Below are 19,262 nucleotides of genomic sequence, written 5' to 3' on the forward strand. Positions count from 1 at the left end.
TTGTTGTTGTTGTTGCTGCTGCAGCGGATCCAACACGTGCAGGCGCAGACAAAATATAGTGAGCGAGTGCAAGAGAGTGCAAGCGAGAGAGCAACCAACGCAAAGAGAGGGAGTCCAAAGCGTGAGCGGAGTTTTGCATCGATCTGCGAAAATGCAAATAGAGAGAGAGAGAGAGAAAAAAGTGTTGCGAACCGATGCTTTGCTTACACTTACAGGCGCTAGCACTAAACATCTTTTTGTAATATGTAGAAATAGAAAGACAGCAAAACAAGCTTACCCTTTGAAAGAGTAGCAGTGCAAACGGAACTCTTCGATTTGATTGACAAGTTTCGTATGCGCGTCTGTGTGCTTGAATGGAGTAAAGTAAGTGGAGTGAGTGAATGAGTGAGTAGAATGTGCTTTGTGAATGAGCCACAGCCACTGCCTTGCGTACTGTGTATTTCTATGATTGATTCATGCAAAATATGTGGTTATTTATGGACCAATGAGATGACTAAATTGGCTAGTGTGGTGGCACCTTTCCATATCCGTTATGACCGTTGCTCTGCCACTCCTTTTATCTATATTTGGCCGCGGCCTTGCCTACGCTTTTGCTGCGCTATTCCTTACCTTATCGTTATGTTTGGACAGACATTGATCATGTTTGTGTGTACTCTGGTTACCTTTATCGATTGACAAACCGGAACCCTATCTTTCGCTTATGCTTATGCTTTCCCTCCTCTTTGTCACTGCCTGGTCTCTCTCCTGTGTCTGTGTGTGGGTGTGCGGCGACGCCAGCGTCTTGAGTTGTAATTTCGCGAGTCGTATCTGTCTCTCCCTGTCTGCTGCCCATAAATCATGCGTTTTGCACTCATGTTTCTTTTTTTCCTCCTCTTTTTGCCTATTTATGCGACGCAGCGGCTACCGTGAGCGACGGCGCTTACGTCATGGGCCGGCTACCGTACATATTTGGCCATGTTTTACTGTTGTCAATTGGCCAAATGAGAGCCAAACATCTCGCCCAGCGTCAGTCAATACAAAATATTGAAAGTAGGTAAAGATTGTTGGCACCGACAGCAGCCGATGCCGATTGAGTCATCGTATTCATATTTTCCACAGTTGTGAAATGGCCGCACAGCAGATCCAAATGTACAAGTGCTCCACACATTTTTGTAATTAATAATATTGGATAAACAGCTGGAGCGGAGATATCCATCTCACTCTCTTTGTCATCCGTTCCCCATTAATTCCATTTCCTTTTGGCTCCCCTTTTTTCACTGGAAATTCCATAATTTTTGGCCAACTTTTTTGCATAATTCAATAAATTTGCCTCGTTAAACGCAAAATTATAACAACTCTTTCAATCGCATCGATCGTCTCCTTATAAATCTCCTTTTATATAGACGTTCGACATTTGTTTTGATTTGCTTACGTTCTGTATGGCATATAAATCGAGCAGCATTCATGAATGGGATGGGAAATCGGCAATTGCTTATGTTTTTGCATCTGTTTTTTTTCTTTCTTTACACATTTCTGCGGTTGATTTTGTGGTGTGTGACGTCAGGGCTAGAGCGCCAGACTAGGGCTATAATTTCAATAGTTTTTTGTAATTCTTTGATGGCTGGAACGATGTAAAAGATGAGATGTAATGGGCATGTAGATCAATCCACAGTGGAATAAGAATATTTTTGAGCGTTGCTCTCTCTGCTTTTTTAGGAATGTATCCTTTCGCTTATGGGAATTTTTTAACGATAGATGGGGAAATAGAAAGCTTATTCATCAGATATGTTGCTACAGATAAAAATATTATTCATAAGTTTTCCCCTGCAATTTCTTGTAGTAATATTCTTAGTGAGTCAACACTTCTGGGTCCCGTAACACCCTTCAAATTTCTCTCGAATGAATTCCATTTACCTCTGCCACAAAAAGTACCTATGATTAACCGAATATATTCACAGCCATTCAGCCGAAAACCCACTCATCATAACAGCCACAGCCAAACAGCTGACTAACCCCACCACACGTAAGATCGATCCAGTACTCCGGGGTACTGATGGGTGGGTGGTGCTGGTGCAGCAGTTTTCTACCTACAGAGTAGATTACGAGCTAGAGCCAATATTTACACTACATTGATGGACATACAATACAGACAGAGAATATGTTTACCTAGTTTTGTGGGAGGGAGAGTCGGCTCTGTACTGAACTGAATGTTCTCCCTCTATGGAGGATCTTGTTGCTTATTTATTTATTTATGTGTATAGATATTTTGTTGCTATTTATAACTGGCATACTAATTTGTAATTTGTTTAATGATTCACTTAGAGCGCACTTTATGAAGTGTGGGAATTTGAGAGAGTCCAGAGGAGGGCCCCACCATCTCCATATCTGCCAGCCTATCTATACAGATACGATATATTTCTGGTTATCCGTTGAGGCAAGAGCTTCACAAGAGTGTTGACCCAACGAGTTATGCCTGATAAGATTATTTCCAAGAAGTTCATAAAAAATGAAGAATGGAAGAATGGCATGGGGGAGGGAGGAGCCACTGCTCTGCTCTGCTCTGCTGCCTCCATCAATCAGCATTACCTGCCGCTGCGTTTTCCATCTATTTCCGAATGTAAACAAAGTCTGGTACACGGAATGATGGGTTACCCAGCTCTAGGATCGCTCTCTTGCTCTCTGCTGGAAAATAAACAACTAATTTCAATGGGGGCCATCAAACATTTATTCGCAATTACTGGATACCCAGTTTTATTTTTTTTGGCAGAGCTTTAACACGTTCCCAGACTCGGGATTTCTTATCAACGAATTACATCAAGAAATGGTCTGGGGAGAGACATCTCCGTCTCTCTCCCCCGCTCCAGCAGAACCAGTTTTCTACAGGTTTCCTTTACCACAAAGCCCAAGTGAAAACCACAATAATAATTCCCATAATTATAACAATGCCCCACAACAAGCAGCGACAGATACAGAAATCCAACCAACAAAAAAAAGAAGATATCCAAGTGTCGCCGGCCCAAAAAAAAAAACACACCAAAACCAAAAACCACAACAAAGCAACAGACACGAAAAAAGAGAGAAGAGCAAGCCAAAAAGAAGACGCAAGTAGAATCAGAGTGTGGTTTGGTTCGCGCTTTGAAATACAAACTTTTGTGGTTACAAGCGATTTTCTAGACCACAGAGAAACTGTCTCTGTCTCTCGGTTATTTCTTTCATTCTTTTTTCATGGGCAAAGCCAAAGAAGTTGTCAAAGCCAAAAGCGAGAACAAAAACATGAGGAGAGGTTGGGCCGTGGAGAGAACGCAGGTTTTGGATACCCTTTTTTGGGGAAGAAAAACTAAACTTTAAGGCACAAACACCATAAACAACCGAGAAGCACTGCTGCATGACGCAATTTTCTACAATTTACTAAAAAATAATAATCTGTGGAATGTTTTCGGGTATTTAGATAACTTAAAACTTCTAAGCTTCTCCCCAATCCTGTGCTGACTCAAACCTGGAAATACCCTCTAAAAACAGGGTACACTCAATGCAAGAACAACAGATACAACAAAAACAGTGAAGAAAGATACAGAGAAGACGAAAAAAGAAGGTGTGTTGTGTGTAGGAAATGATATGGATACAAAGCGACGCAAAAGTCGGAAGAGGAATTATTCCACAGCAACAAAAAAGAAGTTGACGAAGAAAGAGGAAAACAGTCTCAGAAGCAGAGCAAAAGTTTTATCAGTTTTTTGTTGTTGTTGTTGTTTCTGTTTGCGGTGGTAAGACTTTAACAACTTCTTGAGAGTTGGAGGAGGAATGGGAAACGAGAAACGGCAGACCCCCAAAGGAAAATCAAGTTTCAGCCCAGAGAGATAAACGACAGCATGGAACAATCCAACAATCATACGACAATGACAAAGCAGAATGGAGCAGCATTATAAATTTGTGGACTAAGTTTCGTGAAGGCAAAATGTGCCGTTAGTAGAGTTTAAGCTCAATTAAAGTTCCATTCCAGCAGGCAGGCAGGCAGAGAGACTGACAGGCAGGCAGCGGCACCATTCAAATTCGCAGATGCGACAACGTTTACGCGTGACTGGCAAAAAAGACTACAACAATAATAACAACAGCAGTGAATTTAGTGCTGGAATAACTCCCGTTTTCCATTTATCCCATTTCCTTAGGCTCACATTTTTGACAATATTCATTTTTCCAAAATTCAATATTTTGTTATAATTTTCTGATTAACTAGGAATTTGGAATGGAATTTATATTGGGATGGAGAATGAGTATTTCGCGTTAAACCCTACAATTGTAGTTGTTCCATTCCATTCGTTTCTCTCCAATTCCATTCGTTTCTAACCACTTCCATTAATTTTAGATCAGTTCAAACAAATGTTCCCATCTACATATGTACATCCGAATATTTTCATAATTTTGAGTAAACTTTTTAGTCGTAAAGCTAATCCCACAAAACAGAAATTCGAATGTGGAACAGAGGAAATATTAAACTACATGCAATTAAGACTCGTCGTTGTCGTTGTCGACCATTTTGGCATTAACTTCCATTTCAATTACTGGCAACAAAAAGAATGGTCTTGCCACTTGATGACACTTGTTGGAGAGGGGGACACAGACAGGCGGGCGGGGGCACACTGCTGCAGTTTCGTTTCGTTTCGCTCCAGAAAAAAAGGCCCCGTAAAAATGTGTCATGGCTGGCAGTTGAACTAAATTACTTTTTGGCTCGAAGCTTGCCGCCGACTCTGCTCTCGACTCACAATCCATTGGACGTCGCCGTCGTCGTCGCACCTGATGAGTGTTTGAGTGTTGTGTGGCCCGTAATTTGTTGGCTTCCTGCTTCTGCAACAAGCCGCTGCACATGCACCGCTTGGCTACACTTTATTTTAGCCCTGCCCCCCGCACTCTTTATCTCGCTCCCTCTCCCTGCCGTTTGGGTTCAATGCGCCCCCAGGTGCTTGGAGGCAGGCTCCTGCCTGCTGCTGCTGCTGCCGTCTGCCACACGCAAAAATTGATAAAGCAAATCCATCATGTCCTTCGTTCTTTTCCTTTATTTAATTCCTTTTTTTTTTTTGGCAAATTAAGGTGCCGCTCGTTGTCTGACACGACCCCGAGGCAAAGGCGGCGTCATTCATGCCACTAATTACGCCCACCCACAACTTTTTAGCCAAAGTTGAATGCCTCCGTCGAGCAGGAGCCGAGCACAACGACGCACGTGCCTTCATATGTTTCCCAAAGCAAAAAGGTTAGGAAAAACTTAAATGAGTGCAAAGATAGTGGCAAAGAAAGGGCTAAGATTGTGGTTTTGAAAGCAGGAATACCCTGGTACTATGGTTAGGGGAATTATTATTATTTGTGTGTTTAAAATATGGTTTTAAAGCGCTGAAAATCACTCAAACAAGTTGGAAATCATGCAGAAGGTAGCATTTATGATTCCCATCGGTGGGACTGTCCCTCAGCGATATTCGAGTCAAGCAACAATGTTAAGTCTAGTCATGCACTCGTAATGTATTTTGTTCATTTAATTCTAATTAGCCAGTTTCGTTTGTGTAACCCGAGTCAGCTGGGGCCCACCTGCTCTAAATGGCAGAAATTGTTCTTCTGCTCTCATAAACTCCCCCAAAAGTACACCCTTAGTCATAACCCGCCTCTTTCCAACACTCCATTACACGGTATTTAAACGAAGTTTTGTTTGAGTTTCTTTCCTCACTGGCTCTCAGAGTTTTGTTTTCTTGCCCTCCTCCTACTACTCCTCCTCCACCTCCTCCTCCTCCTCCTCCATGGCTGCTCTGTCACTCTTTTGTAATCCGCACGTAAACCGTTTTACTTTTCCCAGCAAGACTTTTATGCGAATTTCATAGTTGTTTTTTACCCTTTCTACTTAATGTTTCGCACACGTCAACCTACAAAAAAAATACAGAAGAAAGAAGCAACAAAATATAATAAAAAGGCGCAGAAGCAGCCCAAAGAGGTTACAAAAGCGTCAGAAAAGGTCACACACCTTGATTTCTTGTCTGATGGTTTCGTTTCATTCCCAAAACGTTTCCCCCACTATGTGTATGAAGATTTGCTTTGCTGATTTGCACAAAAAGTAAGAGAGGTTGAAAAACCAGTCCACAGCAAAACAGGACGACAGGGCGAAAGGACGACACCCTGTGCGCAGGTGCAGCACCTCTTCGTTTAACCCTTTTCTGCGTGCGGCGGTCCGCTTCAATTTCAATTTTGTAAATTGAGTTTATATTTCGATTTATTGACACGACGACCAGTCGCGACTCCTGACTTCAATTACGACTGTCCTCTGTGCTCCTCCTGTACGCTGCTCTCCCTCTTTCTCCTTTCTGCTTTGCACTTTGACTGACATTTATTACCATTTGTGCTCTGAGCTTCCTGGCGCTTTCGCGATTTATGCAATGCGCAGAGCAATCGATGAACAACAATGGCGTCCCCCCAAGGTACAGTTAGCACAGGGCTCAGGGGTTTGTGTAAAGGATAAGGATGGATTGAGTGGCAATTGCTTGGGTTTTTGAGTGGAAAGTGGAGAAGCTTTAGCAGATGGAAGATTGATTTTTGAAGAAATAAAACCTTTCAAATAAATATTCGTAATAATTTTTAGTGGAGAACTCGAGTAGCTCTTTGCAGACTTTTCTCTTGAAAATTTCAACACAAAGATTGATAACTATCACGGAAATCATGAAACCAACTTCCTTCGTCCTGCTCATTTGAATTTTCTGCGGCCAAAAGCATTTCCTGGTAAATCCCTGGCATTATATTATTTTTTTTGAGCAATTCCTTTATGAGCAGAGAAAAATCAAAAGAAAAATGTGAAATGTCATGCTGCACTCTCGTGTTTGTGGGCAGTCAGGCAACAACAGCAGCGAACGTGTGGCCAACAAAAAGCAAAGAGAAGTGCACATGCAAACACTGCCCAAAAACCATTCCGGATCGCATCGGCATCGCATTCGGATCTTTCCATTTTGAAGGGAAAATTTTCCACTTGAGTTTTTCCTGTGTGGACCCATTCATGCATACCGAAGTCCCTCTTCCGTTTTTCGGTCCAAAAGAAAAGAAAAGAGCGACATGTGTTTGAGATGTTGTGGAATGGAAGTGTCTGGAAGGAGGTGGAGTAGGAGGCGGAGGAGGAATTTGAAAAGTAAGGGGAGATTTTCTGTTAAACATAATCTCAATTTTCATTTTTCACCTGCCGCCTGCCCGCATCCACTTACCGATTTTCTCTCCCTCACTCATTGTCTGCCTGCTGCTGCTGCTTATCAGCGGCAAAACGGGCAACAATTTGTCTATTATCGGGTCTGGGCCAATATTCGGGTTTCTTTCCTTTATTCTCTGTCTTTCTGCTGTTTCTCTTGTTTCTCTTTTGCCGCCGCTGATGCTGCTGGCTGCTGGCTGATAAATATCCAGAGTCGGTAAATCCGCTCAAGCCTGATTAAGTGAATTATTATGCTAGGCTCCTCTCTCGGGATCTTTCTCCATGGCTCTTTCTGTTCTGCCTCTCTCTTTGCCATTCGTCATGCTAGAAAAAACAACACTGCAGCAGAAGCCGAAGCGTCGGTCGCCAGGCCCACTGCATCATCAACCACAGTAGAAGCCAATGGCAGCTAGCGACGTTTGCTATACCCTGGAATGTGGATGGTGGTCGGGATTGCCATATAAAAACATGTAACAGGTGTTGATCAAACTTTGTTGCATTATATTTGAACATCTTCTCAGGCATAATGATTCGATATTGATCAAGAACATAATTTACCTTACTTTGTGACAATCATCTTCTAGAAAACAGCATACCCTACGTAACCAGCATAACAAGAAGCAGCGGCACTCATCAAATATTGTTTATGTTACACACTCTCACACGCACACTCATTCGGTTCGAACGTTGAGAGAGCGATGCGTTGCGATCCTCTCTCCCGACACGACACGCACATTGCACTCTTTTCTAATCAGCCGAGCGAGCGAGCGCTTGTTGCATTTGTACCTGCTTGACCTGCTGTTGCTGCGCGCTCTCCTTTTTTGTCTCTCTCCTACACTGTTGCTCTTGATCCATTTCTATTTCTATGCATTTTGTGCGTGATGCTCATTACGCATCTCTATCCCTCTCTCTCTTTTGCTTTTTGGAGTGTTGTTTTTGTTTGCTGCTGCCGCTGCTTCATTGAGCTTTGGTTGGCTGCAGTCACGTCAGCAGAAACAGAAGCAGCAGCAACAACAGCAGCTGCTGTGCTGGAGGTGGAACACCCTGGAAGTATGTATCGTGGAAGTGGGGAAGGGGCGTTTGGTACAAATTAATATAACGTTCTCTGATTCCATGGAAATGCGAGTACGCGCTGGCAATTGACGGGCAAGATCATGTGAAATAGATTATGGTCTTGTGGTTTAATGGCGAAATTATCCCAAGAATTGCATAATTATCTAGTGCCAGGCATCAGCAGCTGATTTAATTTGCAGTTAACTTGGAAAGAAAAATAGTTCGCTGTAGGCGTAGTTTTGTGGAAATATGGGGAAATGGGAAATGTTTATGGATATTTTTCCGGGGAATATGTGAAAAGTCCCCCCAAAAATAGAGCTCCCCCGAAAATGTAATAAGAAATAAATTAAATGCATCGATTAAATGCAGAAAATTGGCTTAAAATCAAAAAATATACCCAAAAATGCATTTCTAAATATTTCACTAATCCCTATCCAAAAATAAACCCTGAAAACTGTTCTCCTTCTCCAATAAATTCAAAATTTAATTAGAAATGCATTGGAAATTTTTCTTGTCTAAACAAAATGTCATTGGGGCGATCCCAAACGAAATTAAGTTTCTCTCAGCAAAGTCATAACGATTGAAATCTATTGATAAACGAAAGGAATCAACGGATAGCAATCTATTGATATGGAAAAGTCAACAAATGGAAAGGCAGGCACAGCGCGAACGTAGCGCAAGTAAACAAACGTGAGGCACTGTAATGCCAAGTAATTGGCCGACCAACTCCCACAATTTTATGGACTAATGGCCATAAATTTATTGGCTATCTGCGGCATAGCTTTAGCTGCATTTTTGGTGTAATATTTAGTGGGAAAACCATCCTGCCTCAACTGCTGGCAGATTGTGTGGCATGCAACCCCAGACACGTCAACTTCTCATTAAGATAAGGCAGAGGAACCAGAGCAGTCAGAGGTTCCTTCTGCTGGCTGGAAATCAAAGTGGAAATTGTCGCATGCAATGCCTGCAAAAGGAATTGCACTTTTTCGGGTACGTTGACGCCTGGAGTAGAGTCCTGGAGCCCTGGAGCTCTGTCCTGCCCGCTTTTGGCACACGCCATCTGTCGTCCCTCGGGGAGCCCAACCAACTGCCAAATGCAGTCAAGCCGATCCTTTACGACCTCCTGCTACTTGTGCTCCTTCTGCTGCTACTTCTTTTTTTCTTCCTTTTTTTTTTGGGTAATAAATTCCCAACATGCAAAGGCGAAATGCAGCAATAAAATAGCAGCAGTCGGCAGCAGTAGACACATTTGCCACGCTCCTCTCCCCCGCCCCGCCCCACAACTTTACCCTAGATTCGCTCCCTACGGCCGCTCTTATTTGGCAACTTTCCAGCCACATTTCCCAATTCTTTTTATGTGCTAATTTACTAGAACGACTTGCTGAAATAACTGTTGGTAGCGGCCGGGTGAGAGCGGGTGGTGGCTCTGTGGCAAAACTCCTACAAGCCAAACGTCGCGACGGACGCCTTCGGCACAAACAATTAAAACGCCGGCGACGAGCAGACCAACCCGAACGACCGATGGCCGTACGTTTCTACGATAAACAAGCCAAGATAAGGCGACGATGAACCGACGACGACGACCACACAGGTCCCACCACCACATTCATCCCAGCAAACATTCCCGAAGCGAAGCGAACCTATTCGCAGGTCTCTTAAGTCTGCAGCGGCAGCATATGGCTGCACATTTTTTTGTGCTACCAATAAATTTCCGAAATACTTACCTTCTTAACGTTTGCTTTAACGGTTACCTGTGTGGCCGAAACACCAGCGAGAGAGGGCGAAAGTGCAAAGCAATTTTTTCATTAGCGCGTTCAGCAAACGACCAGTTTGGGGGTAGCTGCTTCGTCTCTAAGTAGTAGCTGGCAAAAGGTCCTTAAGGTAGGTGTGTGCTCGTTGAAGGAGGGTCGAGTCCTGTGGCAATTGCTGCAATTTTTGCAATTGGAAGAATTTCAACAACTTTTTAGTGACCCAGGCACACACACACGAGGGTTGTTGGAGGAGTTTCATGAGGGAAGTAATGTGGAAAATGATCTAAAATGGGAGAAAAATTATGAGTAAGGGAGAGGTGATCGAAATTAGTAACTTAGCAAGAGAAGATGAAAGAGTATACAAGTCGAAAATTTTTTTAAACAAAAAAAGAAATATATGGAAGGGCGAAATCTTTTTAAAGAAATTTTATAGGTGAGTTATAATTATTCACCCAATTAGAACTTTCATTGTACTAAAAATCATTAATCAAAATGTGAACTTGAAGGGATTATTAAGTAAATTACTTGTTATAGTTAACCCACCTCAAAGTTCTCTAGAATTATTGATAAATGATCACTCAGTATAGAAATATTAAAAAAAAAATTTGTAAAATGGGTTACAATATAAAATGTTTCGCCATTTCAAATTCAGATTTCAACAATTTTCCAAAACAAAGTCTCTCCTAGAATTAGCGTCACCAAGTCCCAAGCAACCCTCGCTTTTTGGCAGCAATCCACCGATGGTCACCCATTTCGTAATCAACATCATCGCCTTTTTACTTGGATCGTTTGTATGATCGCTCTTCATTCCAGAGTGCAGAAGACTCTGCGCTGTCGCTGGAGGTAAACAGGGGAAAAAACGTATAAGAATTCCTCGGTGCAACGTGAAACGTTCGTTGAGTTGTTGTTTGTTGTTTGTTGTTGCCTCGGTTTTTTTAGAATTGCATTTTTATTGTCTGCCACTTTGTTGTTACCAATGTTGAACGCCGCTTGCCGCTGTCGCTGCTCTCTGCCTCTGCCACTGCCACTGCTGCTGTTGCCTTTTTGTATAAATAAACCATATGGTTAAAAGCGTAGCAGAATAATTCTACGAGTCCGCCTGCCTGCCTGCATCTTCTTCTTTTTGTGTTTTTGTTGCTCGACTGCTCAACGTCTCATAGCCAACATATCCGCATCGTCTTCGTCTCTTGTCTCCCGTTGGCCATCATCATAGCGTCCAGTCCACATCGTGGTTCTGTTTCTCTGTTGCTCTAACTTCTTTTCTTTTTTGTTCCTCTTCTACTGTGGTTCTGTGTAGTTTCTGCTGTGTGGTGGCTCGAGATGGATGATGGAGCAATGCTTCAGTGCGTTTGTAAATGTTTTATCAAAATGTCTTGTGCCGTTCCGTTCGCCCTTCCTTGCTATGCCACTCGCTCTCTTTCTTTTATACAGGGTAGATGAAGGTATTTTGGTAATGCTGTAACATAAAGTATATTAATTCCAGGAGGAATTTATTATAGAGAAATGAGAGCCAACAAAATTAACTTTACGGACTACCACGGATCAGATTTTTGAAAATTGATTATAATATTTTATGTTAGAAATAACTGTAATATCAAATATTATTTAAAAAAAAAATATTTTTGCATTTAGAAATTGCTTTGGACGCCAAAATATTAAGTTTTCTCGCTACTAAAATATGAAACCGGCCACCAAAAATTACTAAAATAGTATAGAAATCATAAATAGCGAAAGAAAAATCATTTACCATAGTTTAAAGTTTTATTTTCCTCATTTCTGCTTTCCCGCAGTTTCCCTACAAATATTCTCTTCAAAGGGTATCCCCACAGTCTTCACACTCTCCTCTAAACATTCGTTAGAGATTCTCTCTCTCGCTTTTCTTTGTATTTGTTTTTGTTGTTGTTTTTCTGTTTTGTTGTTGTTACTTTTTTGTTACATTTTCTACGTTCATCGCATTTTACGATCATTAACCGCAAAACATTATTGTGGCATGTTCTCGCTCGCTGGTTGGTTCTTCCACCAACACCAACACTGCTGCCTCTTGTAGTGGTGCCCCACGCCACCTCCCTGCCACCTCTGGTGCTTACCTTTCCTTTTGATTTTCTTGGAAATTGGCCTGCGCCACAGAGAAATGTGCTGAAAATTGGCAGTGGCTACGCCTCCTCGCTGCCTGCCTATGCTCCAAAAATTGTTTTTTTTGGTGACCTCCGAAGTGCTTGGCGCCGCCCTGGAGGTTCCTCTGCTGATGATGACAGGGGGATGCTGTTGCCAAGTGAACAATTTCCCAGACAGCAAGCAGACACCAAAGAAAGGGGGCAGGCAGCATCAATGAAAAGCGCACACACAAGATATAGATACAGTGCCAGAAACAGATACAAATACAATCGAAAGATATACAGATATAGATGCAAAGATACAGCATTCGTGCGCTTGGCGGCTTCCTCTGATTTTATATATATTTTGTTCTTTCTTGTTTTTCTTTTTTTATAATCGATCGATTTCATGCGCTGTGCGACAAGCCGTAAATCACACGCCAGACAGAGACGCAGCCACAAGTTACTTTGTCTCCTCCCCTCCTCATTCCAAACTCTTTGTATCTCTCTTGTATTTCGATTTCATGGCGCTTTATATACGCACACCACAAATCAAATGGCAATCCAGCTAATTACTGAATCAAAAGCACATTAAACTCTTCTTCAATAAAGTTGGGCGGGTCTGGCCTGGGCCAAGTCTCTGCTGCTGCATCTTAATTGTTCCAAATGTTCGTTCCCAATGGGTTTAGGGCTTACAATTGTTTGCCATCATCAAAATTATTTGCCAGAAAGTGTAGCGAATGCGATTGAAAGCCTGAGCCGTGTGGGAAATTATTTGTTGGGGGAAAATACGCGGGAAAGTTGCCAAAAATTTGAAACATTTTTAAGAATTAATTTTAGTTTGTTCTGCTAATGGAACTGTGCAAATGGAGCATAAAATAGCATCAATATTTCCAGAATATGCAAAATAAATGCAACGAAAGCTGGGATAGAGGAATATACAAATTTGTCCATAAAATTTCCTTTTCTATGGCTGTAAAAATGTTTCTGAATGGATTTTTTAAATGAAATTGCGTGGTGGACATTATTATATTTCTTCAAGAACATGCAAAATAAATATAATATCTTATCTTTTAAATCCTGAAATGGTTCTGCAGCCATTTTGCCAAAGGTTATCCAAAGAACTCTACAAATTTGTAAACCAAATTTTGATGTCATGTTTTGTCTGTCTAAAAAAACCTTTCCTAATTGGTTAATAACAACCCTGCCAACAAAATGAATATCGATTAAATGGGCAACACCCCTCGGAAGCAGGGGCTCAGATTGGCAACCCACAAGCCACAACTTACAATTGCAACAAGGGGCAGTAGGGGCAGCCGGGATAAGTTAGCTTTAAGATGGGGTTCCATTTTAGATGCCTCCTCTTTGCCTGGGTGATCACATTCCAAGAACCATATCGTTTAAAGAACGCACTTCCGAGGGAGTGGGGGCATTGCAGAGGGGAGTACGAAGTATCATTAAAGCAGCAACAGCAGCAGCAGGGCATTTAATCACAGGTTCTCTCTGCCCGGCTTTGCTGGGGATATGTTTCAATAAATTCCAAGCAAATCAAAACATACAAAACATATCCCCAGCTCCACAGAGAAGAGAAGGAGAACGGTGGAGAGGGAGAATCTGAGAACTGGGAGCACGCGTAATGGCTAATGAATGCGCGAATGCCCTGCGGCATCCATCTCCCCACATAAGTCAATGTGCAACCCAGAAGACAGACGACAGAGACCCTCTCGTAGCTGGTCAGCGATCTGTTGCTGCAGCAGCCTTGCCCTTAGCGCAAAAGGAGCCTCAGAGGCAGCAGTGATATGGGATGGATATTATGGATGATATGTTGGAGGAGGGTAAACCCAAAGACGGTTATGGTTCATAAAGCAAAAACTACAGAAAATGAAAAATATTACAAGGGAAATTGAATTTGTGCGTGAACTGAAAGTTTGAATACTCTTTAAGAGATATTTTTAATATTTATTTGGAATAAAATGTTGAGAGAGAATATAGAAATAGTAACCATAGACCATGGAGTTTAAAGTCTGCTGTAAAGATTATAGCCTGCTGATCATACATCCTACTTGTCGAGTCTCTTTCTCTTGCACTACTCTTCCACCACAAATCTCTTGTTAATTTGTCAATGCCCTTTTATGCAGGGTAAGGGCATGCTGCATTGAGTGAGTGAGTGAGTGAGAGAGAGGAAGAACAAGAGACAGGCGGCAACAGCCGCCAAACATTGAGAAAAACATCTGCTGCTCGCTGCCGCTGCCTCTGCCTCTGCTGCCAGTTGATGAACTCGATTCCACTTGCTTGCCATCTCGCTTGCACCTAACAAAGCATGGCTTCTCTTCGCCTCTTCCACTTTTTGTTGTTCGCTGCTTCGTTCGTCTGTTGCGCAGGCGCACAAGTACTACACACAAAAACACACAGACACATGCGCACATGAAACGGCTGGCACTCACTTCCCCTGCGATCTTCCTCCTCTCTGCGATCTTCTCGCTCTTTATTGCGCTGTGCAGCGTCTTCAATCGTTTTTGATACCCTTGCCAAGGGAGAGTGGATTATTATTTAGAGCAGGTGTGTGGCAGTGCTAAAGAAGAGATATAGAAAGATCAGAATAATATAATAATAGTTATAATAAAATCAATCAAATAACCAAAGTCTTTCTTTTAACGAAAAGTATTTCGATAATTTTGTGTGTCATCAAATTTCATCAGAACCTGTACCTATGTAATTCGATTTGTTAGGGTATCACCAGGTGCGATAGTCTAAGCTGCGTTTCACGTATTCCATTTATAATTCTCATGCCTTGCTGCAATGCAGTTTTCACCCCCCGTTCTGAGCGCGGCTCAGGTTCAGGCCTCTGTCTTTGCTCGCTCTCGCACTCACTCCTTGTTCCGTCTCGCACTCCTTCTCGTTCGCTCTTGTTGCGTCTCTTTTAATTTGGTTCACAAAATACCTCGCGTTGTTGTTGAAATTCTTTAGCAATCATTCTGGGCCTTCTTCGCTCTTGCACTTTGTCTCTGTCCTCCCTGCTGTCTGCCTGTAGAGTCTGTGTCTGTCAGTTCGCTCTCTGTGTGCGTCTCTCTCTGTCGTTTGTCTGGCAGCAGTCTCTCTCTCGATTTTTGACAGGTGGTGGAGTTTTTGTATTCAATTTCTTTTTGGAGCGACTTTTGCTCTTGGTTTCGTTTTTGGGCCTCTGTTCTTCGCTGCCTCGTGTGTTTTTTGTTGTTGTTGGTTGTGTTTGCCTATTCATAAAACTTAAAATGTGTGCAGGCAGACAGCAGCAGCAGGAGCAGAAGTTGGAGAAGGAGCAACCAGAGGGGGTATGGGAATGGGCATGGGTAGAAGGACCAAAAACGCAGACAAAAGATTTGCCCCAGACAGACATATGGAGAGCAGAAGCAGAGCAGCAGCCAGCACAGATGAAGGATGCTGTGGGTCTTCCTCTCCCTTAGTTCAATGCACTCTTTGAAATTAGTTTTTGTGTTTTTTTTTTCTTCTCAAGACTAATTGGATTCTCTTTGCTGTCTTTCTCTCTTTCAGTTGAAACGCTGCCTGGCCAGGATGCGGCTCTAAAAGGAGAAGAAGAAGGAGAAGCAGCAGCAGGAGACAATTCTCAACCCCAAAAAGAGTAGAAAAACCAAAAGCGATGTCCAAGCAAGTGTTCTCGGCGCATCCAGCGCTGGCCGTGGAGCAGCTGCAGCAGGCAGAGCAAGAGGAGATTAGCAGCTGTAATCCTCACCAGCAGCAGCAGCAGCGATCAACCACAGCGCCGCAGAGCAGGCGGCATGGCAAGGCCACGCCCAAAAAGTATACCATAAGCAGAAGCTGTGCAGGCAGCACCACTGTCCATCAGCCCACAGCAACCACAGCAACTGCAACAGCAACAACGATACCCGCCATCAGTAGTCCACCGGAGGCGAACAGCAGGAAGACGCTGCCCGTGCGAACCAACTACGCGGCCGTCGATGATGATGACGACATCGAATGCGAGGACGTGGATGAGGTTAACTTTGGACAGATCCGCGATGAGGCGGAGACTAGACAACAAAACACCAAAGACTGTGGCACGGATGAGACGGATCATGTGCAGCAACGGCACAAGCGGCATCCACACAGCAGCAGCAGTAGGCAACATCCACAGCTGGAAGATGTGGGAGGTGGAGCAGCAGCAGCCAGAGCCGCCGTTGGGGATGAGAGCGATTTGAGTAGCGTTCTCAGCTCACCGTCGGTCAGTACGGTCTCCTCGCCACTGTCGACGCCCACGCGGCTGCCACAGCCACTGCAGCAGTTGCATTGCTGCCAAAAGGTGGCAGGATCGGGCGCGTGCATAGCCCCGGGTCAGGGGCCACAGCATTCTGCACATCGACAGCACCATCATCACCATCATCATCATCATGCCAATGGGTCAGCGGGTTGTCCAGCAGCAGCGGCAGGAGGTGGCGGTGGTGCTGCTGCTGCAGCCAGTGGTTCCTGCAACAAGAACAAAAAGCTCGATCCGCGACTGAGTCCATCGCCGTATCGCCAGCTCTTGCCCATTGCACTGTGCCTGCTCTCGTTTGCGACAGTCTTTGCCACATTGATTGTCTACATGGATACGACAGGTGAGTCTCTCCCTCCTGCCACATCCTCAAACCTACCTTCTTCTCCCTAGAGACCTTCTGCCTAACTGTGTTTATATTTAAATTTGATATCTTTTGGCATATGCCTCTCGAGTTTTTTCTTTATTTTCTCTCTTTTTTTTCTCTACCGGATGTAGGCTGTGTTTGTTCGGTTCCTTTCCCGGCTAATGGGCACACTTTTAAGATTAGTTTACGCATCATCTACACTGTCCACTGTGCCCATGGATGATGCCATCTTTTGTCATAGATCGTCTGTATGCCAATCTCCTCTCTCTCTTCTCTCTTTTTTGGCGTGGGCGTGTGTTTAGTGGCGCTTCCTGTCTGGCAACATCACTTGGCAACAGGCGCAGCTGTCGCTGTCCCCAAAACGTTGCCCCTGCCACTGCCACTGGCCTGCCCAGCCCAGCGACACGTGCTGCCTGCCACAAAGACAGCCGCCTACACGTCAAAGGAATATCTAATTGCCATTCATAATAATGGAAAGTCTGAAGTCTAGCGAAGGAGAAGGCAGAGTAATGACTTCACTTGATGGGGAGCTACTCTTGAAATAGTTTGGAAACCAAATGGGAAGAGTAACGGCCCTAGACTGAGGTTTAAAAAGTGAGAAAATAATTATCTTTGCATGTAGATAACAAATATAAATTCCACAAATATTTGCAGCAGATAAAAATGTATCTAAAGACATCGATAAGACATGGCACAAGATAATGCGATTATTTTTCTAGTATTTCCAAGCAAAAGCCTTGCCTTGAATGATAGCAAGACACAGAGACAGAGCGAAGACAACCTTGTCACTTATAGAACTGGGCTGACTCATCGCAGAATAGTCTCTGTAAATGTTAGCTAGGCCATCTATCCACATTACGAGCACACATTATTTCCAGATCCACAGACAGAACACAAACTGTCGGATGAGGCAATTTCTTTTAATTCGCTAAAATACAAGCGACAGACGGCAGTGCCAATGCCACACGACAGACGACAGACGAGCCCAAGTGGATCCCGGAGTAAAGTACAGCACAAAATTTACTTAATGAAAGCGGAAAGCGCATTTGTAGCAGCGAAAATTAGTTTGTTTTGCATATGAAATGTGTGCTGGCTCTGCTCAATGGATCGCCGTGACTCATTCATGCAGCCCAAAAAAAGAGAAAAGAGTGACTAAGGGCCCAAAGATATAGAGAGACAGACAGACACACAGCACAAAATCAATGTCATTGATTGTTGTTGTGGCAGCTGTTCAAAGTTCTTCGACTCCTCCCCGGGACGGCACTAGAGGAGACAGTTTAAAAATTCCACTCAAGTGTTGGCAATTTTCTCTGCACTTCCTTTGGAGCTGCCTCCGGTAGCCTCTTCCGTAGCGCCAACATTTCTTTCCTTTTCCTTTTCGTTTTTGCTTTTGTTTTGTGTGGAATATTTTTGTCGGCACTGTCGGCTGCAGCACTGAAGAATATGCAAATTCCATGCAAAGAATGAGCATTTTCAAAGTGTCATTTGTCAGCTGTGCTCAGCTGATGCAAAAGGAGCCACCGAAACGTACGAAAAGGAGCAAGCAGCGGGAAGCCAGGCTGTTTGGATAAGTGTTCTATAGCCAAGTAACTAGCCCAAGTACGGCAGTCCAGCGGGTACTCATTCCAATCCCAAGTGTTCCATTCAAAGCGTTGATAACTTTTTTGTTCGATTCAATCGTTCTCTTTTCGTAGGTAGGAATAATGGAATTATGACATTTTGTGGAACAAAAATGTTGCCAGAATTTCTATAATTTGCTAATTGAAATGCAATAAAATACTGAGCGGAAAACCGTACACTCCAGAGCAATAATTTTCCTTTGTTTTAAACTTCGAATTAGTATAAAAGTAAAGGCCCTGTAATGGTTATCTCTGGTATTTACGTTTTATTACATGAGTTTGCATGCCACTCATGGACATTGTCTTTGTCATTGCCGTTAACTTAATCAGGTGTGATGGATGATTAACAATGTTAACGAGTGAAATGAGTGGCCCTCACATTCCTTTCTTACTCATTCGATAGAAATGCGTGAGTGTTTCAGCAGATTGCTGGTGCAAATTGGCATCTAGATATCGAAAGGTAACCAGCATAAGGCTGCTTAGTTACTTTTCCCAATATAAACACCCGCATACCACAACGAAAATAAAGCATTAAAGACCCTTTCGATGTTAATTTCTTCATTCATAAATTCTTTATGCATTTTTCATTCACTGCCCATGAAATTCGATATTAAAATGATTATTTCCAATGATTTCTGGTCATAAATGCAGACAGCAATGCAAAAAGATGGCCACAAATAAAGCTTTTGTTGAGGTATCATCAAATTGATATAAAAATTCGACTGCTGCCCGCCCCTCTGCTGCTGATGATGATGATTTCTGTGCTATAAATTTGTCATTTCATTTGCACAGTTAAGTGCCCAAAGGGGTTATATATCATACTCTGATTGGTCGATAATATATCTACTTTTCGTATTGCTCTTTTGTTTCTCATCAACACGCGGTCGTCGTCGTCGCCAGTTCGACTAGACAGGCAGAAGACTGCGGAGGGAAATGAGGGTCTTGAAGCGGCC

The 19,262-nt window shown here is 43.1% G+C and overlaps 1 protein-coding gene across 1 annotated transcript in view; it reads left to right on the forward strand.

Moving 5' to 3' along the window:
• Positions 1–19,262, forward strand: part of LOC117902740 (protein Star) — a 32,414-nt gene that overhangs the window by 3,641 nt on the left and 9,511 nt on the right. Inside the window, exon 2 of the mRNA XM_034814317.1 lies at positions 15,606–16,666. Coding sequence (XP_034670208.1) covers positions 15,712–16,666 — 955 coding nt within the window. The 5' untranslated portion in view covers positions 15,606–15,711. The remainder of the gene's footprint in view (positions 1–15,605; positions 16,667–19,262) is intronic.

This window comes from Drosophila subobscura, chromosome U, assembly GCF_008121235.1.
Source record: "Drosophila subobscura isolate 14011-0131.10 chromosome U, UCBerk_Dsub_1.0, whole genome shotgun sequence".
Classification (NCBI taxonomy): Eukaryota; Metazoa; Arthropoda; class Insecta; order Diptera; family Drosophilidae; genus Drosophila; species Drosophila subobscura.